Source organism: Pygocentrus nattereri, chromosome 5, assembly GCF_015220715.1.
Source record: "Pygocentrus nattereri isolate fPygNat1 chromosome 5, fPygNat1.pri, whole genome shotgun sequence".
In the NCBI taxonomy this organism is placed as follows: domain Eukaryota; kingdom Metazoa; phylum Chordata; class Actinopteri; order Characiformes; family Serrasalmidae; genus Pygocentrus; species Pygocentrus nattereri.
The window spans coordinates 46,605,920-46,628,419 of record NC_051215.1 but is presented as its reverse complement, the minus strand read 5'-3'; the positions used below and the strand labels follow the sequence as shown (position 1 = coordinate 46,628,419).

At 39.1% G+C, this 22,500-nt stretch overlaps 1 protein-coding gene across 1 annotated transcript in view; it reads right to left on the bottom strand.

The window, feature by feature from the left end:
- pgbd5 (piggyBac transposable element derived 5) overlaps positions 1-22,500 on the bottom strand; it is a 40,271-nt gene that overhangs the window by 11,409 nt on the left and 6,362 nt on the right. The window contains exons 2-3 of the mRNA XM_017710142.2: positions 10,512-10,942; positions 2,982-3,116 (exon numbers count right to left, since the gene is read on the bottom strand). Coding sequence (XP_017565631.1) covers positions 2,982-3,116; positions 10,512-10,942 — 566 coding nt within the window. The remainder of the gene's footprint in view (positions 1-2,981; positions 3,117-10,511; positions 10,943-22,500) is intronic.

Sequence of the window (22,500 nt, the reverse complement as noted above, 5' to 3'; positions counted from 1 at the left end):
ACTAGGCTCAGATTATTATATTAAAGAGCTTGGATTCTCTTTTAGCCAGTAAATACTTGGCCAGAAAAACAGCCCAATTAAGTTATTTTATAGTCATTCAAACTTCAGGTACATCAGGAAACAGACAATAAGAACAACTATTACTAATGGGAAACATTAAAATGGGGCAACATTTTTAACTTTTACAGCTCTGTTTTTAAATGTAGCAAAAAAACGGAGATACATCTCTCACCAAGGCTGTACCTCGTCAGCCCCACTACACTCATTCTCTTAGTCTGATGTCATATGGCATACACTGTTACTCCATACAGCCCACACTGATACTATAGCTCTATCACAGTGCTGCATACTGCTGTGCCCTTTCATTTTCTGCCTTTTAACATTCTGTGCATAATACATTAGTCTGGAGTTGTTCTCTCCTCTTTCTGCTTCCAAAATGACTAAATGCCCGCATTTAAATTTGACTGACCGCCAACTGCTGATCTGTTGGCAGTGAACTGAAACTGTTAGTGAACGGCTGAAGTGAGGAGGAAATCCAGGACAACAGGGCAAGTATTACTGCAAAAGCATGCTTGTCTTGGTTAAATGTTCTTGCATCAGTCTGCCAGAAATCTGGCAAAAGTCTGTGGCGCTAATGGTTTCAATCCACTGAAGAATCCTCATTTGGTGGGGACCAGGGGGGCATTTGCCACTCACTTTAATTATCAGATAAAAATACTGAATATTGAAGACAATTAGAACACTGAAATTTGCCAAAACTATGTACAGACTGAATTTCCACACTAGGGGGCAGCCTGCATTCTGATTTGGTGAATATTTAAATGCAACGTGATGTAATATCAAAAGCATTGCAGTCACTGTGTTTAAATGATGCCGTGGTCAAGAACCTAGCTAGTAGCACTGTCTCTACTCTGCTAGTAATGGGAACAGATAGCAACTTTCAAAACCTCTCTAAGCACGCGGCTGACTTGTGCACTCACAATAACTGCGACCACAGCGTCCATGTAGGAGGTCCGGCAAAGTGACAGTGACCGGATCAGATGCTCTGTTATGGGTTACTACAAGAAACTGTATTTTGGTCTACTGGACAAAACTCTTCAAGAAATCCATACTTAGTTTCAGGAAAAGGATGTGGAAAGCCTAATCACACCGAACAACATTCTCAGCTCTAGAGCACACATGAGGAGATGAGTGCAGAGCTGCCCCCCATCAGAGAAAATCAGCTTCGATCAATGATTAGCACTTTTTAAAGCGTCAGATCTACAACCCCAATTCCAATGAAGTTGGGATGTTGTGTAAAACAAATAAAAACAGAATATGATGATTTGCAAATCCTTTTCAACCGATATTCAATTGAATACACTACAAAGACAAGATATTTAATGTTCAAACGGATAAACTTTATTGTTTTTGCAAATATTCACTCATTTTGAATTTGATGCCTGCAACATGTTCCAAAGAAGTTGGGACAGGGGCAACAAAAGACTGGGAAAGTTGAGGAATGCTCAGAAAACACCTGGTTGGAACATTCCACAGGTGAACAGGTTAATTGGAAACAGGTGAGTGTCATGATTGGGTATAAAGGGAGCATCCCTGAAAGGCTCAGTCGTTCACAAGCAAGGATGGGGCGAGGTTCACCACTTTGTGAACAACTGCGTGAGCAAATAGTCCAACAGTTTAAGAACAACGTTTCTCAACGTGCAGTTGCAAGGAATTTAGGGATTTCATCATCTACAGTCATAATAATTGGAGCAACATCTGCTGCCATCCAAGCAGCGTCTTTTTCAGGGACGTCCTGCTTATTTCAGAAAGACGATGCCAAGCCACATTCTGCACGTGTTACAACAGCGTGGCTTCCTAGTAAAAGAGTGCGGGTACTAGACTGGCCTGCCTGCAGTCCAGACCTGTCTCCCATTAAAAATGGAGACCCCGGACTGTTGAGCAACTGAAGTTGTACATCAAGCAAGAATGGGAAAGAATTCCACCTACAAAGCTTCAACAATTAGTGTCCTCAGTTCCCAAACGCTTATTGAGTGTTGTTAAATGGAAAGGTGATGTAACACAGTGGTGAACACGCCCCTGTCCCAACTTCTTTGGAACGTGTTGCAGGCAGCAAATTCAAAATGAGTGAATATTTGCAAAAAACAATAAAGTTTATCTATTTGAACATTAAATATCTTGTCTTTGTAGTGTATTCAATTGAATATCGGTTGAAAAGGATTTGCAAATCATCGTATTCTGTTTTTATTTATGTTTTACACAACGTCCCAACTTCATCGGAATTGGGGTTGTAGGTGACAGCCTAGTAAACATTGGTAACCTCTGCAAATTGCTCCTGACAGCGCCAATGAGCAGCACATCATGCAAAAGGAACTTGCTTGTGTCGACTGAAACCGTATATGAGAAACACTGTGAGTCAGATGAGACTGTCTGATATATCAGTGCTAAATACTGAATGGGACGTTCACGTGGACTTGGAAAAAACAGTCAGTGCAGTTGATGCCATGGCTGGAGGGCATCATCTTGCACTTCACTAAGGTAAGACATTGTTTATACTTTAATATATAGGTTATTTGCAAAATATAGGTTTTACACTTATTATGTAATTGACTGAGATTGACTGAGATGACTTAAGTCTCATGGACATGACTGAAGTGCCCTTGAGCAAGGCACCTAACCCCCAGCTGCACAGGATAGGGCTGCCCACCACTCCAGGCAGGTGTTGCTCACTGGCCCCTAGTGAGTGTTCACTAGTGCGTATGTATGTGGGTGTTTCACTGCACAGATGGGTTAAATGTGGAGGTCCAATTCCTCTGAGTGCAAGCACAGTTGCCCAATGGCCAGGACCCCCACAGGACCATCACAAACACATGGAAGCACAGAAGTGCTTTAATCTACAGGCTTTACCACTTGGATTTTCTGATTTCACACCGACACTTCAAAAATGTGCGTGATGGCTGTAAGAGTGCCACTGTGGTTACCTGACAGATAAAGCCAGTGGAGCTGCACTGCCGCACCCACAGGCTGAACTTCCTCTTTTTCCTCTTCCGCAGTTCCCTCTCTGTACACGTGGTGATGAAGACAGGATCTTCATCGATCAAGGGCTCGTGGAGGACCTGAGGGAAAACAGGATGGTCAGAACGAGCACAGAGTAATCAGTGGGACACACACTGCCATTCAACAGTCAATGGTCAGATGTGTCCAGGACAGTGAACAGAACTGCAGATGATTCTAAAATGACTATAAACCACCACTGAGGTTTAAGATTAAGGTTATAATGAAATCAATACCCAGAATGCCTCCTATTCAAAAATAATATTGATACATGTCCGGCGTCACGATACTTTGTGTTTCTGACATTTGATAAGGCAGACGAAAGAAGGAACGTTTAAAAATACAGTCAAAAATTCAGGATACAATGATTGTTATTCAATGTTTTACACTGTACTGTACTAAATCCAGGTAAACAGGATTAATTACGCTCTGATGAAACACTGAGTGGGTCAGTGCTCTCGAGATAGCGATAGAATCAATGATATGCTCAGAAAAAACAAACCATTATGCTATTTATCATAATAGCAAAAAATACCGTCCAAACTATTACAGTTTATTATCACTTACATTTGTGTTGTACGGTTATTGTAAAGTTATTTGAAGGAGAACATCTAAAACACTTTTTGATGTCCATTTCCTAATATTTACAATTTTCACTATATAAGGAATTATTATAAATTCTAATAATTACAATAATTAACAATAAATCAAGCACATTTTTACTAGTAAAATAACAGCCAGTGTGCCATTTACAGTGGTCCCCAAGTCAACAGTGTTTCAGTGCTGACTCACTGATCCCCCACAGCTGCTCACTGAGTGAAGATGTACTGAGCAGTGGCTCCCTGCCAGCTGTCGGATCAGGACTGACTACGGAAATTCATTGGGATTTTTTTTTTGGCGTAGCGTGTGTTGCCAAGGCGATGTTACCATGGAACTGGGAAAACCGAGACAGCAGATGGTGTTTCATTTACTCATGACCAGCCACTGAGGTGCTGTCTCTCAACTGCACCACACTGGGGACCCTAAAACACACCAGTGATGGATGGATAATGTGAAGCCTGAACAACAAGCTAATTTGACTCTTTCGTTTCACAGCTGTTTAACCAGAACGTCCATGTAAAGAAGAAGTTAAAAAGCAGGCCCTCTGGCACTGACAACGAAAGAACAAGCCATGGTTTCAAGAAGAGCCTAATTATCCACACATCTGCTCTTTTACAGCAAATTATATGCTCTCACAGGAGCATTTTGAGTAGGAGTAGCTGGGCCAGAATCCTGAGCTCTGAGGCGAGAGAGCTGCTTTCAAATCATTACCTTAATTTCTTCACTCTTGAAGATCAAGAAAAGAAACAGCTATAAATAAGCACATATTTCTTGTTTGGTACAAATAAACAGCACCAGATTCTTTCAAAAGGATTAAACAAAAAAAAAAAATCCATCATAGTTGCACCATGATATCGGAATTATTGGCAATAGCAGATTATGTTACAGGCACGGGACAGATGTTTAGATTCAAGTGGTCAGATTTCGAACGTGAACTGTTTTCAAATTTAAAGTTTAAATTAAAAATAATATCGATACGTCATCATATTTGGAGTGGAGATCTCAAGGTAACTAATTATAGCATATTATTACTTAGCATATAGCATATGTCACTCACTTTTGTTAATAGAAGACTTAAACTATTTTGGCAGACTATTTATATATATATATTTTCTATAAAAGTGTTTAAGTTGTTAAGTATATAAAATTGGAAAAATAATATGGTAAGTGATTTTAAATGTTAAAGGTATGTACATGAAAAATTTTGGCATGAGCCCAGAAAAACACATCAGTTCATCTCTATAATAAATGGTTATCTGAATTTATCACATTAGAGCTGCCATGATTAATCAATTCAAACTAACATCAAGTATAATTTACCTTCTCAAGTAACTGTGATGAGTTGCTGAATTTGAATGAATTTTAAGTGCTTTTTAAAGATTCCCAGTTTATTTAGTATTCTGAAATTTTTGAAAGGTTATGTTTGCTTTGCTGTTGTTCAGTGTGATTCACTCCGATTACTCAACTAACTGAACTACAGCTCGATAGATTACTCTGATCTTTATTGGTGTGATTTCTGTTCCACAAATTCATCCACAGAGAAACGTAGCTCTTCAGTCTTGACTTCCACTCTGCCACACTGCCTGGACAGACAGCAGTACTGGAACATAGTTTGGGAAGACAAGTGTTTCTTATCCAGACTGAGTAACAGTGAGTAATACAATGTGACAGAAATGACTTCAGTGTGTCCATGATTTCCACTCTATATCAGGATTTTTCTTTGTAAAGCATCTATGAATAGGCAGTTCAGTAAACGCACACATCGTATCCATTTAAGACAAAAAGGGCCTGGCATTAAAAATTCTCTGTAAACTTCGTCACTCATGCTTGTTTTACCACAAACTTTCAATTTAGATACGCTGTTGTAGCTTTCTCCTCCTCCAGCCTACAAAAGAGCAGTTTATCTTCATCATGTCCTGCTCTTTTGATGCCTCATCAATTCTTGTCCAAATTCTTCCGCTTCCTGCTCTCTGCCAGATCAGTATTAGTCAGTAATCTGAAGATCGCCTCATTTCTGGATAAAGGCGGAGACGGAGTTCAAGCTCTCAGAAGAGACGCTGTTTCTGGATCTGAGAGATGGGACAGGAACGTGGCTGGTGGGTCCAGGTGGTGGTGGTGGTGTGGGGGGGGTATGGATTCATGGGAAGTGCAAATGGAATTGGCGAGTTGGCAGTACTGCACTCACTGTGGCAGGTCAGGGAGGTTATTTATTACTCAGAAACAGAATGCATTATCATTCTGCATCTCATCAGCATCAAATCAAGCAAGGTTGCTTTCTTTACAGGAGACGTCTGAGTTACAAAGCAGCGTATTAAAGAACACCAGTGCCAACCTTCATATAAAATGCCAATATTCTACATTTTTCCTGAATTTTATTTTTTTCCATTTTCCATTTCCACTTGTGCAGTTTCATGCATGAAAAATTGTATGAAGACTTCATTTTTACACAACCCTTTCCACACATACCCATACCTCAGAATTTTTGTTACTGTGCCTTTAAGACTGGTATCTGAAAATGATCTCTGTTCTGATTGGCTGCTCTGTATTGTGTCTGGTGCAAAAAGCACTCAGAGCTGAAACACTCCTTAGAACTTCATGGTGAATGGGAGGGGCTAAACTGCTGTAAGCTCAATAGGTGTTTTTGATGAATGTGTGAATATGTATACAACATCATAGAAACACTGAATTCAAAATGGGCCGTGTTTGCAGTTTAGTTTGTATATGTGGGCTGTATGGACTCAGGAGTGAATTTGGACTCTTACCAGTGTTTACATATTACTTCTTTATTTCCTTTAACTCCTCTATTTAAAAAAAAAAGCAAGGGAAATTCAGTTTTCCATGACATGGGCCCTTTAAAGCAGTCCTCAGGGCCCCCATATGGTCCACATTTTTGCTCTATCCTTCTGTGTTTGGAATTGAGCAAAAATGTAGACCAGCCTGGGACCCTGAGGACTAGAGTTAGACATGATAATAGAGTAGAGAGAGAATCCTGTATTCCTTTATTTCCTCAACACAAATTTTCCTTTCATCCTTTTCTGTAGTTATTATTGTGTTCCATGATATTTCTCCACAGCAGGTAAACAATCATTATAGAGGTGGACAATATGACAATATTTTATGGTACTCATGATAATATGAGCATTTTGATTATTTTGTACTGACAAAGAAGAAGACTGGTCAAAAACAAGGCATATTTTGCCCTGATTACTTGGATTGTGTGCAGTACAGTATGTGAGATGCTGAATAAGTCAGTCTACTTAGTTTTTGATAACTACTTTTTAATATGGTGCTATTAGTATAATGTGTCTGTGGGTCAAAATACAGAAAATTCCTTTCAGTATCCTGATACAATATTTCTGCCATATCACCCACCCCTAACTGATTATATAAGGTAATATATGGTTATACTCAAGAGTGATGTCAACACTGAGTATTTCTGACACAGAATCATCACAGAGAGTTTATTTTGAGCTGAAACCTGGTCATTTGCAAAGAGTTCTGTCAAAGGAAATCATAAAAATGTCCCTAAATCCCTGTAAACTCCTCAGCTGTAAAACAGCATCGCTCACCCATGAAGCCCTGAGCTAGAGTTTCAGTAACATTTCCAAATCTTAGCTCTGACAAGTAGGTCGTCTTTCCAACCATGTAGAGGACTGAATAATCCTCTCTCTTTCTGTTGCTCTCTCCCTCTCTCACTCAGACACTCCTACATGGTCAGAAGCCATACTCAACAGTGTCCTTTGATCTCTGACAGAAAATGTACACGCTGTGTGGAAATTTCTGACCGTCATGGAAAGACAGGCTCGGACCAGATCCTATCACTGACCACATACTCTGAGCAGCCCAATAGAATAAACAATTTTGACTTGTGGATGAACTGCTAATTATCAAGCCTCCTATTATCCTTGGGGTCTTTTGGGGTCAATTGACCCCATTCAATGTTTAACATCTCCAAATAAATAATTGCCCATTTTTGCTTCATATTTAATGACTTTTCCTAATTTAATGGGGACAATGGGGTAAACATAACATTAACATGATGATATACAATAGTGTTCTTTGGGGTCAGTTTAACCACAGGCTGTTTAACTGTATAAAACATAAGAAATATCAATTTTTCACACACTTGTTTTGGTTGATTTGGATGATACTGAAGTGACTAACATGCAATTTTGTAATCTTCTAAAAACGTCCCTCTGCTTTAGGGCCCTAACCTCATGTGACCACACCTGTAGTAGTGCGAGACCTGCTGATAGTTCACATGACACGGGGGAAGGGACAAACAATTCTCTTGAGAACTAAAATTTCCCAGGGCTCGAACTGACACCAAGGATTAAAGACATTAGTAAATCTGAGGATATATCATGATGGAATACATCACCCAAGTATGCCAACATAACTAACAATGAACTGAATTTTCAAATAGCAATTATCAAGTCATTTCCATAACTGCTGGATATTCACCTTCACTTCTCTGTTAGCAATGCTTGCATTCTGGGCTGAACCGCTCCTTTCAGTTCAGATTCCTACAAGCATATGCTGAATGCAATGACCTCAACATTGGTGAGTTAAAATGGTAACACTTTATTTGAAGGCTACCTACATAAGGGCTTTATGACGCATTCATAAGCACTGAATAATGTGTTTATGAAGCACTACTTGAACATTTATTAAGTGCTTATGTCGGTTCTCGCAACCTGACCAGATGTTTTATGAAATAAATGACATTGTACTGACATAATAAGAATAAACGTTGAACGTATTTACAGCACTAAACATTTAAAACCCTATACATAATTGCATCAATAATCTTATCCATGCCATGGAGGGAAGAGGGGGTGGTTTCCAGGCATATTTAACCTGATATCAGTACAATGTCGTCTTAAGAATGCTGACATAAATAGTTATGTGTAGTGTTTTAAATGTTTAGTGCTGTAAATATGTTCAAGGTTTATTCATATTATGTCCGTATAATGTCATTTATTTCATAAAACATCTTATGTCAGGTTGCGAGAACCGACATAAGCACTTAATAAATGTTCAAGTAGTGCTTCATAAACGCATTATTTAGTGCTTATGAATGCGTCATGAAGTCCTTATGTAGGTAGCCTTCAAATAGTGTTACCGTTAAAATACACTTTGAGTTAATGGTATTTAAAGCAGTATGATAGGCTACCCCCTGCGACCCTGAGGGAGAAGCGTTTTAGAAATTGTGTGTGTTTATGTTTGTGTGTGTGTGTGTGTGTGTGTGTGTGTGTGTGTGTGTGTGTGTGTGTAAAGCACTCATTGCACTCATTGTGTAAGGCTGTTTTGAGACTGTTTTGCTACATAAAACCACACGGGCCCTCATATAAAGTAAATCTAGTCATTTCTGATAATAGCCTTGTGACTAACCTCTGTAGGTTTAGAGACAGATAATTTGACCCTCCTTCTGGTCCCTAAAACTCAGAGTGATGAACCAGAACGTCTGACATGTGGCAAGTCTGCAAGCGCTTCTAATTACAGCTGGAGGGCCAAAGTTTCGATTTAAAACCCCAACCCACTTCCTGCTGCTGGCACAGAAACATGTAGCCGCCTCGCTTGTCCTAGTTTCTGATGATTTAATACAGCCAAGATTTGGTGGGAGTCCCTGGGTGATGTCGTAAGCAGGCTTCGGTCAGGCTACTGCTTTACTTGTTATATTGAAAAAGAAAAATTAACTACACATTAGACCGGTCTGAGGTTTGTTAACAGCCGCACATGTTCTGCTTGTTGTTCGGTTCGTCGAAACAAAATCGCAAAATAGTTTTCCACAGTGTACTGCCTTAATGTTGAGAAAAACAGCCCCATTAAGATCATTAAGATAATGCCTGCTACTGAAGAAAATTTGTGGCCACGTAACAACAGATGAGATCATGTGAACAGCAGAGGACAAACCAGAAAAGCAGCACAGTGGTTTGGACTGCTGCTATCACTTCAACCCATCTGACATGAAATGATACGTTATAGAAAAACTTCTTTACAGTGGTGGGGAGAGGAACGAGGGGTCACTACATCTACAATGCAAATATACTCATTTTATCTACTATCCAAAACAACCAGTTAACCTACAAGTGTTTTTATGTATAACGTTGCGAATGTTAAAATAGCGGCAGATCAAAAATAACGTGCTCTTAAATGTCATATTGTGCATTACATCATGCATTTACCTCTGTGTGCATTTTAAAAATATGTTTGAGATCAAAACCTTATTTTAATTAACATAAGACAATGGTATCATGCAGCATAGTCAGAACCGTCTTATGTAATCATTTCTGTGATGTAGCTTTTAGAGACATTAAACACTTCAGATGTCCAATTCCTATCACCACCGTGGTGAACAATTCTGACCGTGCAAGTTTCTCTAGAACAGAGCATTTCACGTCAAACAACTCTGAATGAACTTGTTTACATCTTAAAGAATATTTTTTGCAGACGTTCTGAACATCTGGTGTTGTTTCCTTTTAATCATCATCTTAACACTGGTTTTCACAGCTGAATTTGCAAACAAGTTTCTCACAAATTAGTAATAGTTATTTGTGTGCTTTGAGCATCCTGACCAATCACAGATGATTCCAAATAAAGGCAACGAGCATCTTAGTGCAAGATGACACTCATGTGATCCAACAGGCATTTTCTTAAAAAATCAGAGACTCATCTTTAACCATAACTCAAATTTGTTAATAAATTGCAAGAAATATTGCTATTGCAATACGTTGCATCATGATCACAATATGGTATTTTATACCTATTTACAAACCTGCGCCTGCCTTGCTCAGAGAGTATCACTCCTGACTAGTAAGTAATACGACCCCAGAACCCACGTGTGCACTGCATACCTGTGTTTGCGAGGGCCGGAAGGTGCAGCTGAAGCTCTGCTGCAGTGAGTCTAGGAAGGGCTGGATCTTGTAAAGACCCTGGTTGCCACCTTGGCTTGAGCGGAAGGCCACAATATGGAAGTATTTGAGGATCTTCTCGAAGCGTGCCTGGCTCATCTTGAGCGCTATGCTGCGGTTGCTGAAGAAACCGCTGCTCCAGATGCTCAAGACAGATTCACAGCGGTGCACGCTGGTGGAGATGACAAAGCCCAGGAAAGCCTTCATTTCAGCCGGAGTCACGCTGGTCCAACCCTCATCGCTGCCAAATCGTTCTTGGTATTTCTTGGCATACATGTTGGTCTGAGTCACCATATTCTGGATCGCATTGTCTGGTACAAACAGCTGGAAGAAGTCCATGGCTGTGGCAGTAGCTGGCATTTTCTGGGTAGGACCTGTTTTAGGAAATGAACAGAGCTGAGTCAGTGCGTGATGACACAAAAACAAGTCTACAGTGGACCGTAAATCATTGTGAACTAAGATTTTAAGCAGAGGAATTGAACGGTATCCCTTAAAGCAACACCTCCGAGCAACTGAAATTTACACAATTTTCAACCGATACTGCCTTAAAGCCACTGTGCACTGTTACCACTGTGCAAACTGCATGGCTAAATTATCACACACCTGCTGCAAAACGTGCTGAGTTGTTAAGTAATCACAGACTCGCTAATGTAGCTGGACACTGTATGACATAAATGTAATCTATAAATCTGGTTATACGAGCATAAACAAAATTCATGCTTTCAGATGACTGTAACTACTGTTTTTTTAAGGTCACATTTTTCCCAAATTTCAAAGATAACAGTTTGTCATATGGCTTCAAAACCTACATAAGCAAGCATATTTATCAGCTTGATGTTGAGTTTAATGTAGGGCTGAAACGTTTATTAATAATTCGATTATAAAATATGTTCTTCGTTTAATTCATGTCACCAAAGTCCATCTATTTTAAACGTCTCTGCTATCGTATCACTCCTGCTTTGTAGACTACTGGGCAGCTCCCGTATCATTCCCGGACTGTTATAACTGACGCAGTTTTCAAACATTTATAAGGCGGTGCAATTTATTTTGCTCTATATGGCAATGGCGTAAAATAAAGATACCAGTGTGCATAAAAGGCCGAAAATGTCTAAAGTGTATGACCATTTTATGTTGCATAAGGTGGACAATGTAGTGCAGTGTATATGCTGTAAAACGGACCTGGCCTACCAGAATACTACTTCGTCAATGCTGCAGAACCGAACTGAGAGCATCCTCACGTGAACTGCACTTCTTCAGGCAGACTCGGAGCCTCTACAGCGTATGTTTACGACTGCTAACTGATATGAACACCAGCGCTTGGTAGAACGTACAGTGTTTGTAATTAGCCTGTGTTATGAGTCGATAGTGACCAGGCATAATAAGTAGCAAGACAGCAAATGCACCAAGATCTCACTCATGTAATTTATCTCTCCTAATCTCTCCCTCCCGCACACACACACACACACACACACACACACACACACACACACACACACACACACACACCTCGAAACACGCCTTCCCCATACATAATGTAGTAATAATAAATGCAACAGCTGGACAAATTCATTTGTGACTACATTCACTACACCCTTTTTCCTCTTTTTCTTCAGATAAAACTAAGGACAAATAGGCTTACCTGTTTATGAAGCTGTATTTCATACTTTTTTTCATGTACATCATAAAAGTTTCAGAGAAAGGTTGAATAAATGGGCTTAGTTCTGGAGCCAGTAAGCCAAAGGTTTTAAGCTTTGATCTAGTAAAAGTGTTGAGTTTGAATAAAAGCCTTATGTGAGAAATGTAATAACAGCCAATTGCTTGCTCATTTTAAGAGGCCTTTCATGTTCCATAACACACTATCGATTTAGTTGTTTAAAAACACAGATGTGTGATTTATCCGATTACTCGATTAATCGCTGAAAAAAAAAAAATCGACAGAATACTCGATTCCAAAAATATTCGATAGTTGCGGCCCTAGTTTAATGCACGCGTGTGATGATCTAGGTTTGCAGTTTGCACACAGCTAGCTTGCTGGCTATAAGCTTCCGTTATTTGTTAGTCACATTAGCTATTCATCTCCAGTGGAAAACTAAAGAATTAAACCCCCACGTCTTCGTGACTAAATCTGTGTGTATTGGAAAAACCATGCACCCAATCTCTCCTAATTTAGGCCTGGACTTTTTGCTGACAGCTGGAAATTGCACTTTGCTTTTAATCAAAACTGAATTGATCAACTGGCAACGGTCCATGATGACAACAGTACAATGCAGTTGTGCATGATGTGCCTGGGGCTGGGAGTCAATCCCAAAAAGAGTCAACTCTCTGATTCTATTCGTTTGGGAATCTACAATCAACTTAAAGGTTTTGGACTCTAATCACGCAGAGACATTTAAGTCAATGACAAAACGCCCGAGCACACGGACTGTGATGTATTACGCTCTCACTGTCCAGACAGCCAGTATGAAAAATGCATCCTTCCACAACAAATGATCAAGAGACTGGCTGCATTTTGCTTCGGACAAAGTGGACAACAAAGTAAAATGTTTCATTTGTAACAAACCATGCCTTACAATCAGTTCCTCCAGTGCTGAAATACCTACCCACCCTTAGCTGAGAGAGGAGTAACAGGGTGTGCCCAGTTAATATTCAGCCAAGTTAATTTAGCTAGCATTAGCTCTCCAAACTACTTTCCTGAGATCTAATGGGTCATATAACTCAAAAAAACTCATGTTGTGTATCCCTAAGGTGGCAGCGCATGATGTCCTTCATGCCATGAATCATAATGGTGTTTTACATCATTCATATCGTACTTTTTATGTTGTCAGATCTCCATGTTTTGCTTTGAGTTTTGAAAACAGGAACCAAGAAAATGATTGCATGTAATATTGTGTAGATCAACTCAATTCACTTGGAATCAACATCAGAGTCAACTCTAAAATATCTGTAACACAACAGCTCTGCATGTGCTCCTAGCAAAAGTCACATGTCCAGTCTACTGATTAAAGCACGAAGTCTGCTATCTGTGCTGGTACTCAGAATCAACAAGCGCTTCAGGTTGTGCACTCCAAGAGCTCCAGGTCGGGAAAACACTGTCAGCGGCTCTCGACTCAACAGAGCTCAACAAGCTTTATGATAGGATCCTTCACTGCAACTAGGCAACCAGCTTCTCTACAGCCAGTTCACCTGTTCCATCACTGCACTGAAAAACAGCAGCAGCGGTCAACTGCTCTGCATCTAATGAGCTGATGCCCAGCGTCTTCCTAAAGGGGCAATTCAGTCTAAAACTAGAGTATAATGTTATTTATAATCTGGCAGAATTTCGCATTATTTTAATTCCCTAGCATTCTCTCTTCACAATACCCAGCACACCTTGTACAAAAAACATCATACAATTATTGGGAAGTCCTGTGGTGTCACCTCATCCTGACTGCTAGCCTAGCCGCTAATCTACAGGCTAATAAATACAACCACATTATAATAAATACAATAACATTAGCACAGCTTTTACCACTGTCGCCAAACAAAGTCATAAAGAAGACAGCAGTTCTATCTTTATTCGACACGGAGACAAACGTAAACCTTTTTCACCAGAGAAAAGAAGCCAAACGGAGTTACGGTATCTAGCCAGGTAGCTAGGTCCTCGTCGGTCAAGTCATTTCTCTCATTTGAGAAATCCGTTCTCTGCTTTGTCGTGATGATTTGAAGACAGTCACCACGGTTCTACAGCTACAGGGAGACTCTCCTAGCACTAATGTTAGCTTTCTGATTTACAATATTTCAAAACAGCCCTGAAGCAGTTGCAGTCTTCCCGGCAAGACCAGGAGGAGGTCTTAGTCTTTAAACTCGATAATCTCACTCTAGAGACTACTGTAGCACCACTATAGGAGAGTAGACGCGTTACAACAGCTGTAGGGATCGTTCCAACTTCATTTTGAGTGTCCAAATCCATATTATATGAATTGTCTCTCAAAATCTGTTTACAACATGTTTAATGATAGTTACTTAGTTATGGGGCAGTCGTGGGCTGGAGGTTAGGGAACCAGGTCGCCGGTTCGATCCCAAGAACCGACAGCACATGACTGAGGTGTCCCTGAGCAAGACACCTAACCCCCAACTGCTCCCCGGGCGCCGTGGGTAGGGCTGCCCACCGCTCCGGGCAAGTGTGCTCACTGCCCCCTAGTGGGTGTGTGCTCACTACAGTGTTTGTGGTGTTTCACTTCACGGATGGGTTAAATGCGGAGGTGAAATTTCCCAGTTGTGGGATTAATAAGGGTCTCTTAATCTTACTGTCAGTTTTGCTGTGAAAAAAAAAAATGCTTTTATTCACAGTGAAGATTATTCTGACTCAAGGAGGGAATTTTTACCACTAGAGTTTTCTAATGATGCATAGAAGTTCTGTCATAGCGATAAAGAGATAATGAACAAGCGTGGGACTGTGTGGAACCATGGGAAACAAACTTTGGGTTAGCAGTGCCATCCAGACATCTAGCTCTTTTTTAATTGCACGGCACAGACATTTTGTCATACTGCATTGATATTTCAAAATAGTGCGATACGAACAATGTTCAACACAATGTCACATGGTTAGAGATTAAAAATATTTGTGGGATCAATCAAATAGGATCATCACTATTCATCAAAATACCCACAGAAATGCAAAATCATATTGAGCATCTGATTTAAACAATTTTGTGACTGCTTAGAGGGCTCATGTACATATTGCAGCCTTCTGCAACAGAAGTTTTCAGGTCATTGCGATTATGATTAACATTCTTGTGTTATAAAGTTGTTTTTGCCAAACACTGATTGCTTAATTTGACTGTAGGGGCCTATTTTGGGGCCAAGCATCAGTCCCTACACATTCCCAATGAGGCTGAGAGGGCATGGACAACCTGGTCTGTTGTATTAGGACTGTATGAAGGGAAGTAAATGATGTCATCGTTCTCTGACTAAGGAGGAACACATTCTAATGCACAGCCTTCTGACTCACAGCTCTGCCACACCTGTTATTGAATGGATAAATGTGTTTGCAGTAACAAACCACTGAATGTCAAAAACAGTGCTTAATAATGCGCCATGTCTGTGTGACGAAATATCATATGTATTGTTTATTTTGAAAATATCTTGAAATACTGTGACATGATATTTTTGCTATATCACCCACCCCCACAAGTTCACTGGTCATTTTGAATAGCAAATATAATGGCTGCATTTCTATGGCTATATACAGTCACATGCAAACGTTTGGGCTCCTCTGGTCAAATTACATGTGAAAATAAATGAACACATCTTTTTTTAGAGGACACTTCTGCACATTTTAATGCACAACTACTGTTTGTTTGCTGAAAAGAACCTACTGGGAAAAATAAGGCACATAAAGTGCCATGTGCAAAAGTTACCCCTTAGAAAATGCCAGTTTCAGATTTGAAAAACACACTTCTTTGTACATGTTACATGTTAAAAATGTTTTATCACGTGAAAAAAACATGTTCACGTGAAAAATGTGTGATCACAAGAATTATTTACATTATTAATCATTAATATTTTCATTCTTAATATTTTCCTCATCATTATTTTTGATTACTTGTAAGTAAATGGTTGCACACTTCACATGTGAAAAGGATGGCACATTTTATATTATATGTATACTGTTTTCCTGTATTTTCAACTTCAAATAAATAAAAATTGTGCACTAAAATTTGCAGAAAAATGCCATATTTAAGTTTGTTCTCTGCAGAGTATGTGTTATTTCACTTATTTTCACTTAGAAAATCAACCAAATGTGTAATTAGAACAGGAGGTTCAGACTTTTAACTGTATGTAGCATTGTAGACATTGTGCCCCCTGGTTCCTATCACCACTGCTATAAAGCAATCAGAGTTGGCAAGTTTTCCTACAATGCACCACTGCACATCAAACTTCTCTGAAAGACTGTTTACATCTCAATAACTAAATTATGCAGAAATAAAGAAAAATCATCAGAATTCTAATTTAAAAGCACATATTTAAATTCTGTTGGCCCAAAGGTGATTTACATATCTGAAAAGTTTTAGTGCCGACTTCACAACATAGGAATAAAATATGTGCGGTTTGGCATTATCCACAATATAGCACTGTCACAAATACAATCCCCAATTATGTTTTAGTTCAATTAAACCCGGGTAGTCAAAAACATGTTTAAAAGTTATTGTCAACAAACAATTGTATGAAAAAACATCTTCAGTGTAATTACAGGTGTTATTACACATCCCTACTGCATCAAAGTCGTTGCCAGTGATATAAGGGTCATGAGGTCAACATTACATTACATTTACCCAGAGCTTCAAGCCAGGCTGAACTTGTAAAGACCCTTGTCAAAACAGTGGCTAATAGAGGTCACTCAAGCAGCAAATAATGAGTGTACACCAGCGCTGTGTACTATGAGACTTCAGCTAATGAGTATATGCAGTCCGGGAGCTGCCATCACACAGAAACACATCAAAACACACTCATTTGTCTGGCTCCTTCTCTTTTATCTAATGCGACTAATGGCCGTTCTGTGAATCAGAGGTGTTAAAAGGAGCTCAGGCGAACATGGAACAAATAGGCCGCCCATTTGCGGGAGTAGCCCAAGCTTAGATTAATGTATTCTAAAGAACAGAGGATGTTAAGCTGCAGTGTAAAACCAGAAAACGATACTTGGATCCAGCAGTGTGCTCCCTGTGTACCCTCAGCATTATCACACGCTTTTGAATATGCGCAACGTAACAGGGACCATATCAATATATATCTTTCAGCTCATAAAATCTTACAATATCAGCTGATGTTGAGGTTCCACAGATTTATCAGCATCCCACCAATACAGCATCTGGAGATTTGGAGACCGCGCTAGTGTAATTACATGCAAATTGCACTGCAGTATTTTGTAAAGTCAGTTGTGCTTCGGTCCCCACCGAGCAGACTGAGCTGATGATTTTGAGCATGATCTTTCAAGAGAATTCAAAGATAATTCATTCAAAGCTTCTAAGTGGGAGGATGTAAGCGAATGATCATTGTCATCATATCTTTATCTGCAAAATGCTGACTTTACATTTGAGACCTAAACTTTGAGCCAGAGCTTCTTTTTCACTGAGTAAGTAACGTTAATGCATAAAGATGCTTGACCCAATGAACAATGAACCCAACAACTCTGACTCTGAAATTATTCTCAGGCTTTGTGTTTTTTTCTTATTGAAGTAATAAAGCTACTTCTTCTCATTTTAACAAAGTATTTCATAGCTTTAAATATTATGTCAGAAAACAACATTGAAGTGCCTCTGTTAAGAAAATTTCAAAAGCTTTTTATACCTAATTTTACAGTTATAAGTTATAAGGTTATTCATAAAATGCCTTATTTTTTGAAAGGTTATTTTTAAGTGGCCTTCTATATATGAAGACTTTTGTTGCGCTTTAAATAACATTTTTTGGCTCATATATATTGTGGGGAGTGTGCTTTACACATAAAAGAAATACCAATACTGGATTATGATTAATCTCCCCCTTTTTAAAAAGAAAATGTGTTTTTGGAAGTGTGCTATATGTCAGCTGTTACAAACAGATATACAGCATTTTGGAATGACACTAATAATTAAGAGTTTTAGAAATTTGAACATTGAGAACTGATAATAACTGACAAATGGCAGTCATGTCAGTCAGTAAAGCACTGCTTAAGTAATACTACCCAGAGTCTGACATCAGAATTTTCAGGTTCTTAAAATTGGCAGGATTTTCACGTCTGTCAGGCACTGTTATTTGAATCTTGAGCCAATGTCAATATCAGAGATTTTACGTGTATATATCCTCCAGTGATAGTACAGAAATATTCATGTAGAAATTAAGAAAACATCTACCTGGAGAGGTATTATAGAGAAATACAACCTTTATTTTTGTAAGGTATTTTTGTAAAATGAATAATGTGCAAATTTTCATCACAGTAGCCCAGCATTGCCTAAACATCCTGCTCTTCCAGAGTACAAGTATCAAATATCCGCTGATACTGATATGATTCTGATATCATCGTGCATCCCTTCAGTATATAGTCTGTTACTTCTTATCACCATATTAAATTTTGCAATAGTGATATAATTTGTTTTTGTCAAAATGAGGTTTAATTTTTAACCCGGTCACCAGTGCATTTTTAATATATTGGAAAGCATATTACAATGCCAATATAGCAGTTAATGCAGCAATATAGTCTCAGTACGTGGCAATCTATTCATATCATGCAGCCCTGCTGCACAGTCAGAATTCCACAAGGCGTCCGTGTCGCTGTTGCCCCATGTCCCCAGGGGAGCGTAAGAGTAATGTTGTTTTAATGCAGCCACTGTAGCTAAGTACCATAAAGCTGAACCCCTGCAGAATAAATATATCATAAGCCGAATGTACACCAAACAGTAACAGCCTTCTACTAGCAATAGAAGTTGAAGTGTTGTGTAACAGCCATAAGACTTCAGAAACTCCACACGACGGGTTAAAAATGACCTCTCATATCTAAGATAAGTTTTAATATAGTTTTGTGACTAAGAACCATCTCTGCATCTGCTGTTCCATAACCCTGACTTGTAATATTGCCCTTAACCATTTGGAACGAGTTCAAATTTGTTCTACCTTCATAAAACTGGACTGAAATTACACTCATATGACCACAATGCCACAGCAGGGTGCTCATCTATTATCCTATATCCACTCTTAAGCCCTGTGTACACAAAACACTATGTAAACAACTGTGTTCAGCCAAAGCCTTAACCTAACAATACAGCTATTACTCCACCAGGGAGCTGAATTCTATATATAGCTGTGAACAAGCTTGGGTTGCAGGCAGAATTACACAGAAATGACAAAGTCCTGAGCACAGCTTAAAAAGATTATCCAGCATTTCACTCATTCACTGCAGATTATCTTTTGCAAACTGGCCTCAATTAACATTAAACAGCAGGCGATTAGAAGTCATGGTGTATTTTCTCTAAGAGATATGTGTACTTGCCCTCTCGATTGAACTCCTGCTGTGCACTTTTTAAAACAGTGTGAAAAGAAGCACAGAGAGTTTAACGTATAATACTGATCTAACCTCCTAAAGCCTTCAATGCAGCTAAATGTTTAAGAATCCTTCAAATTTACAGAGAAATGTAGAAAAGAAAGTCACGTTAGTATGACAAGCAATGTGCACCTTACCTAAAGACTTGAAGTCCAGCCTTCTCCAACTGCAGTCTGAAGCTTGCTTCTTTAGCTTTCCGGTGGAGCTTTGACTCTAATATAGGTAACGAGCAATGGAAAAGTATACCCAATTGATCACCATTAGAAAACTGCACTGAATCATTTCACTCTCAACTGAAACTGTGTTCTGTTGCAAACCACCTCAAATAGACTTGCTTAAGCGATTTCTGACACACCGTTATCTATAAAAATGGCCATAAACATGTTAGCATAGCCAAAAACGGTATCAATCATCTTGAAGCCAGAACTGTCACTATAATTCAACTTTGTGACTTATTATTATTATTATTTCAGAGTAAGTAGCTGTATATGCAGGTCCAAAAAGATGATGTAAAAATAGATAATGCACTTCCGCAGTAAGGCCCAGGATATAGATATTATCATACATTTCAACCCTCATCTCTAAAGCACTTTCACTGCAGTATGTAAATTTTTTGTGTAACACTTGATGATATGCTAATGTAATTATGTTTCCATAAAGCATAACTGCCTTTGTCCCTTTGATGGGCTTCAAAGTCAGCAGTTGGCTGAGGTTCTGCCACTTCCCAGAATGACGCTGCAGGACGGCTCCTCCAACCGACAGAGCACTGCTTCAGGTAGAGTGGCAGCCGACTAGGAACATAACACTGTACAAAGAAATCGTATGCTTTGGGAAATGTAGTGTCCATGGTTATTCACAATGCGTGCAAGACAACTGGACAGTATTGTTGTTAGGCCTGTGCCCAGTGACACTTAGCTGGGTTACCCAGAGTGACAGTAAAACTCATTTACTGCCGTAAACTCTTATTGTTCTATATTAATACCACATTTTTGGTAGCAAAATAGATGGAATTGTAGAAACTAAGCTGTTGAGCTGCGCTGGCTGAATGTGGTCGGGGTTTTTTTTTTTTTAAACGGTTAGCCTTCTGCTCAAACTTCTGCATGGGTGCATCATGCAGTAAAACAACACCTGGATCTCATGGACAGGATGCTGTTGTTAGAATTGGTGGAATTTTTCTCCAGCAAACACAATCATCTGCTCAGTGTACACTGAAGTTGAGGCGGGAGATAATGCAAAAGCAAAATGTCACAATGTTTGAAGATATTTTTCACAGTGCTCAACATGTGTCACACTACTTAGTTTTTTTGGGGTTTGATAAGTTGGAACTAGGCCTGTCACAATTATTGCATATTGCACTTATTAAATTATTATTTGAGCTGACCACTAGTGCTGTCCTGATCATGACATTTTAGCTAACAATATATTGTTATGTAAATGATCAGTGGTAGAATTCTTGCCTGCCACGCGGGAGGCCCAGGTTCGATTCCCAGCCAATGCACAGAGCATCTTTGGTGCAGTCGTAGGCTAGAGCTGGCCCTGTGACCGGAGGGTCGCCGGTTCAATCCCCAGTGCCGACAGTCCATGACTGAGGTATCCTTGAGCAAGACACCTAACCCCCAACTGCTCCCTGGGTGCCGTGAATAGGGCTGCCCACCGCTCCGGGCAAGTGTGCTCAGTGCCCCCTAGTGTGTGTGTATTCACTAGTGTGTATGTGGTGTTTCACTTCACGGATGGGTCAAATGCGGAGGTGGAATTTCCCCATTTGTGGGATTAAAAAAAAATCACTTCATTATTAAAATATAAGCCTAAAGAGTCCAAAGTGCCTTACTTGCTAGTTACATTTGCTTAGTACCTTACACTGGTTGTCGAATCAATAGTGACTCACACAGAAATGTCTAGTTACACTGAATTTTGTGTAGAGTTAAACTAAGTTCTTCACGAGAGTGAAAATATAAGCAAAACAAAAAAATAAATAAAAATAACACTTATTCTGCCAGCTAGGGCTGGGTATCCAAATCTGTCTAAACACACTAATATCAGCCTGGTATGCAGTAGAAAAAGAAAACCATAATAATATTTATTCCTTTTTGTATTTTTTTTTTTGGTCATAATTAGAAAAAAGATTTTTAAAAAAGTATTGTTATGGTATCGATACCATACGATATTGTATCGGTACCAAATATTTTCAAACAATACCCAGCCCTACTGCCAGCACACATGCATTAACATTAGAATTAGCCACACAGCTAACAAATAAAAAAATTTCAACTATTTTTTTTTTGTTTTCATAACCCCAATGATGTTTCAATGAATGCATTTACTGATTCTTTTCTGTACATTTATTTGTCTCAACCCAACACATCCCATTCACATTTTGTTTGTTGCAGCCTAATAAGACTGTGAAATCTAACAACTGTGGAAAATAATTGCAATCAACTGTGAATAATCATGACAAGGCTACTAACTGCACATTTTTCAACAGTTGTCAGCTTTCAGAATACTATTTTTACATTGTGGTATATAGGCACTTTATAAGTTGCATAAAATGAACATACAAAGACAATTAAATTGTTCATCACAATTATTGTTTTGGCAGTTTAGATAAGATTTTATGATCATAACAGGCCTAAGCTGGAGCAGACAAGAAAGCCCCAGTAGTGCCCTACTAAAAAAATGAAAACCTATTCAACGTCTCACATACTGTGCTGCACTAAATATAATTAACTAGGGCTGATTATGCTCCACACTCAAACACTGGTTTTGACTGAGCATAACTTTGAACAATAGTCTTGAATAAGCTCTACTGATAATAACAAACTGACGCAAGCCTAATTCAGCCCAGTGTGAGGAGACAGGCAACAGACTGCAGTCGCTTCAAAG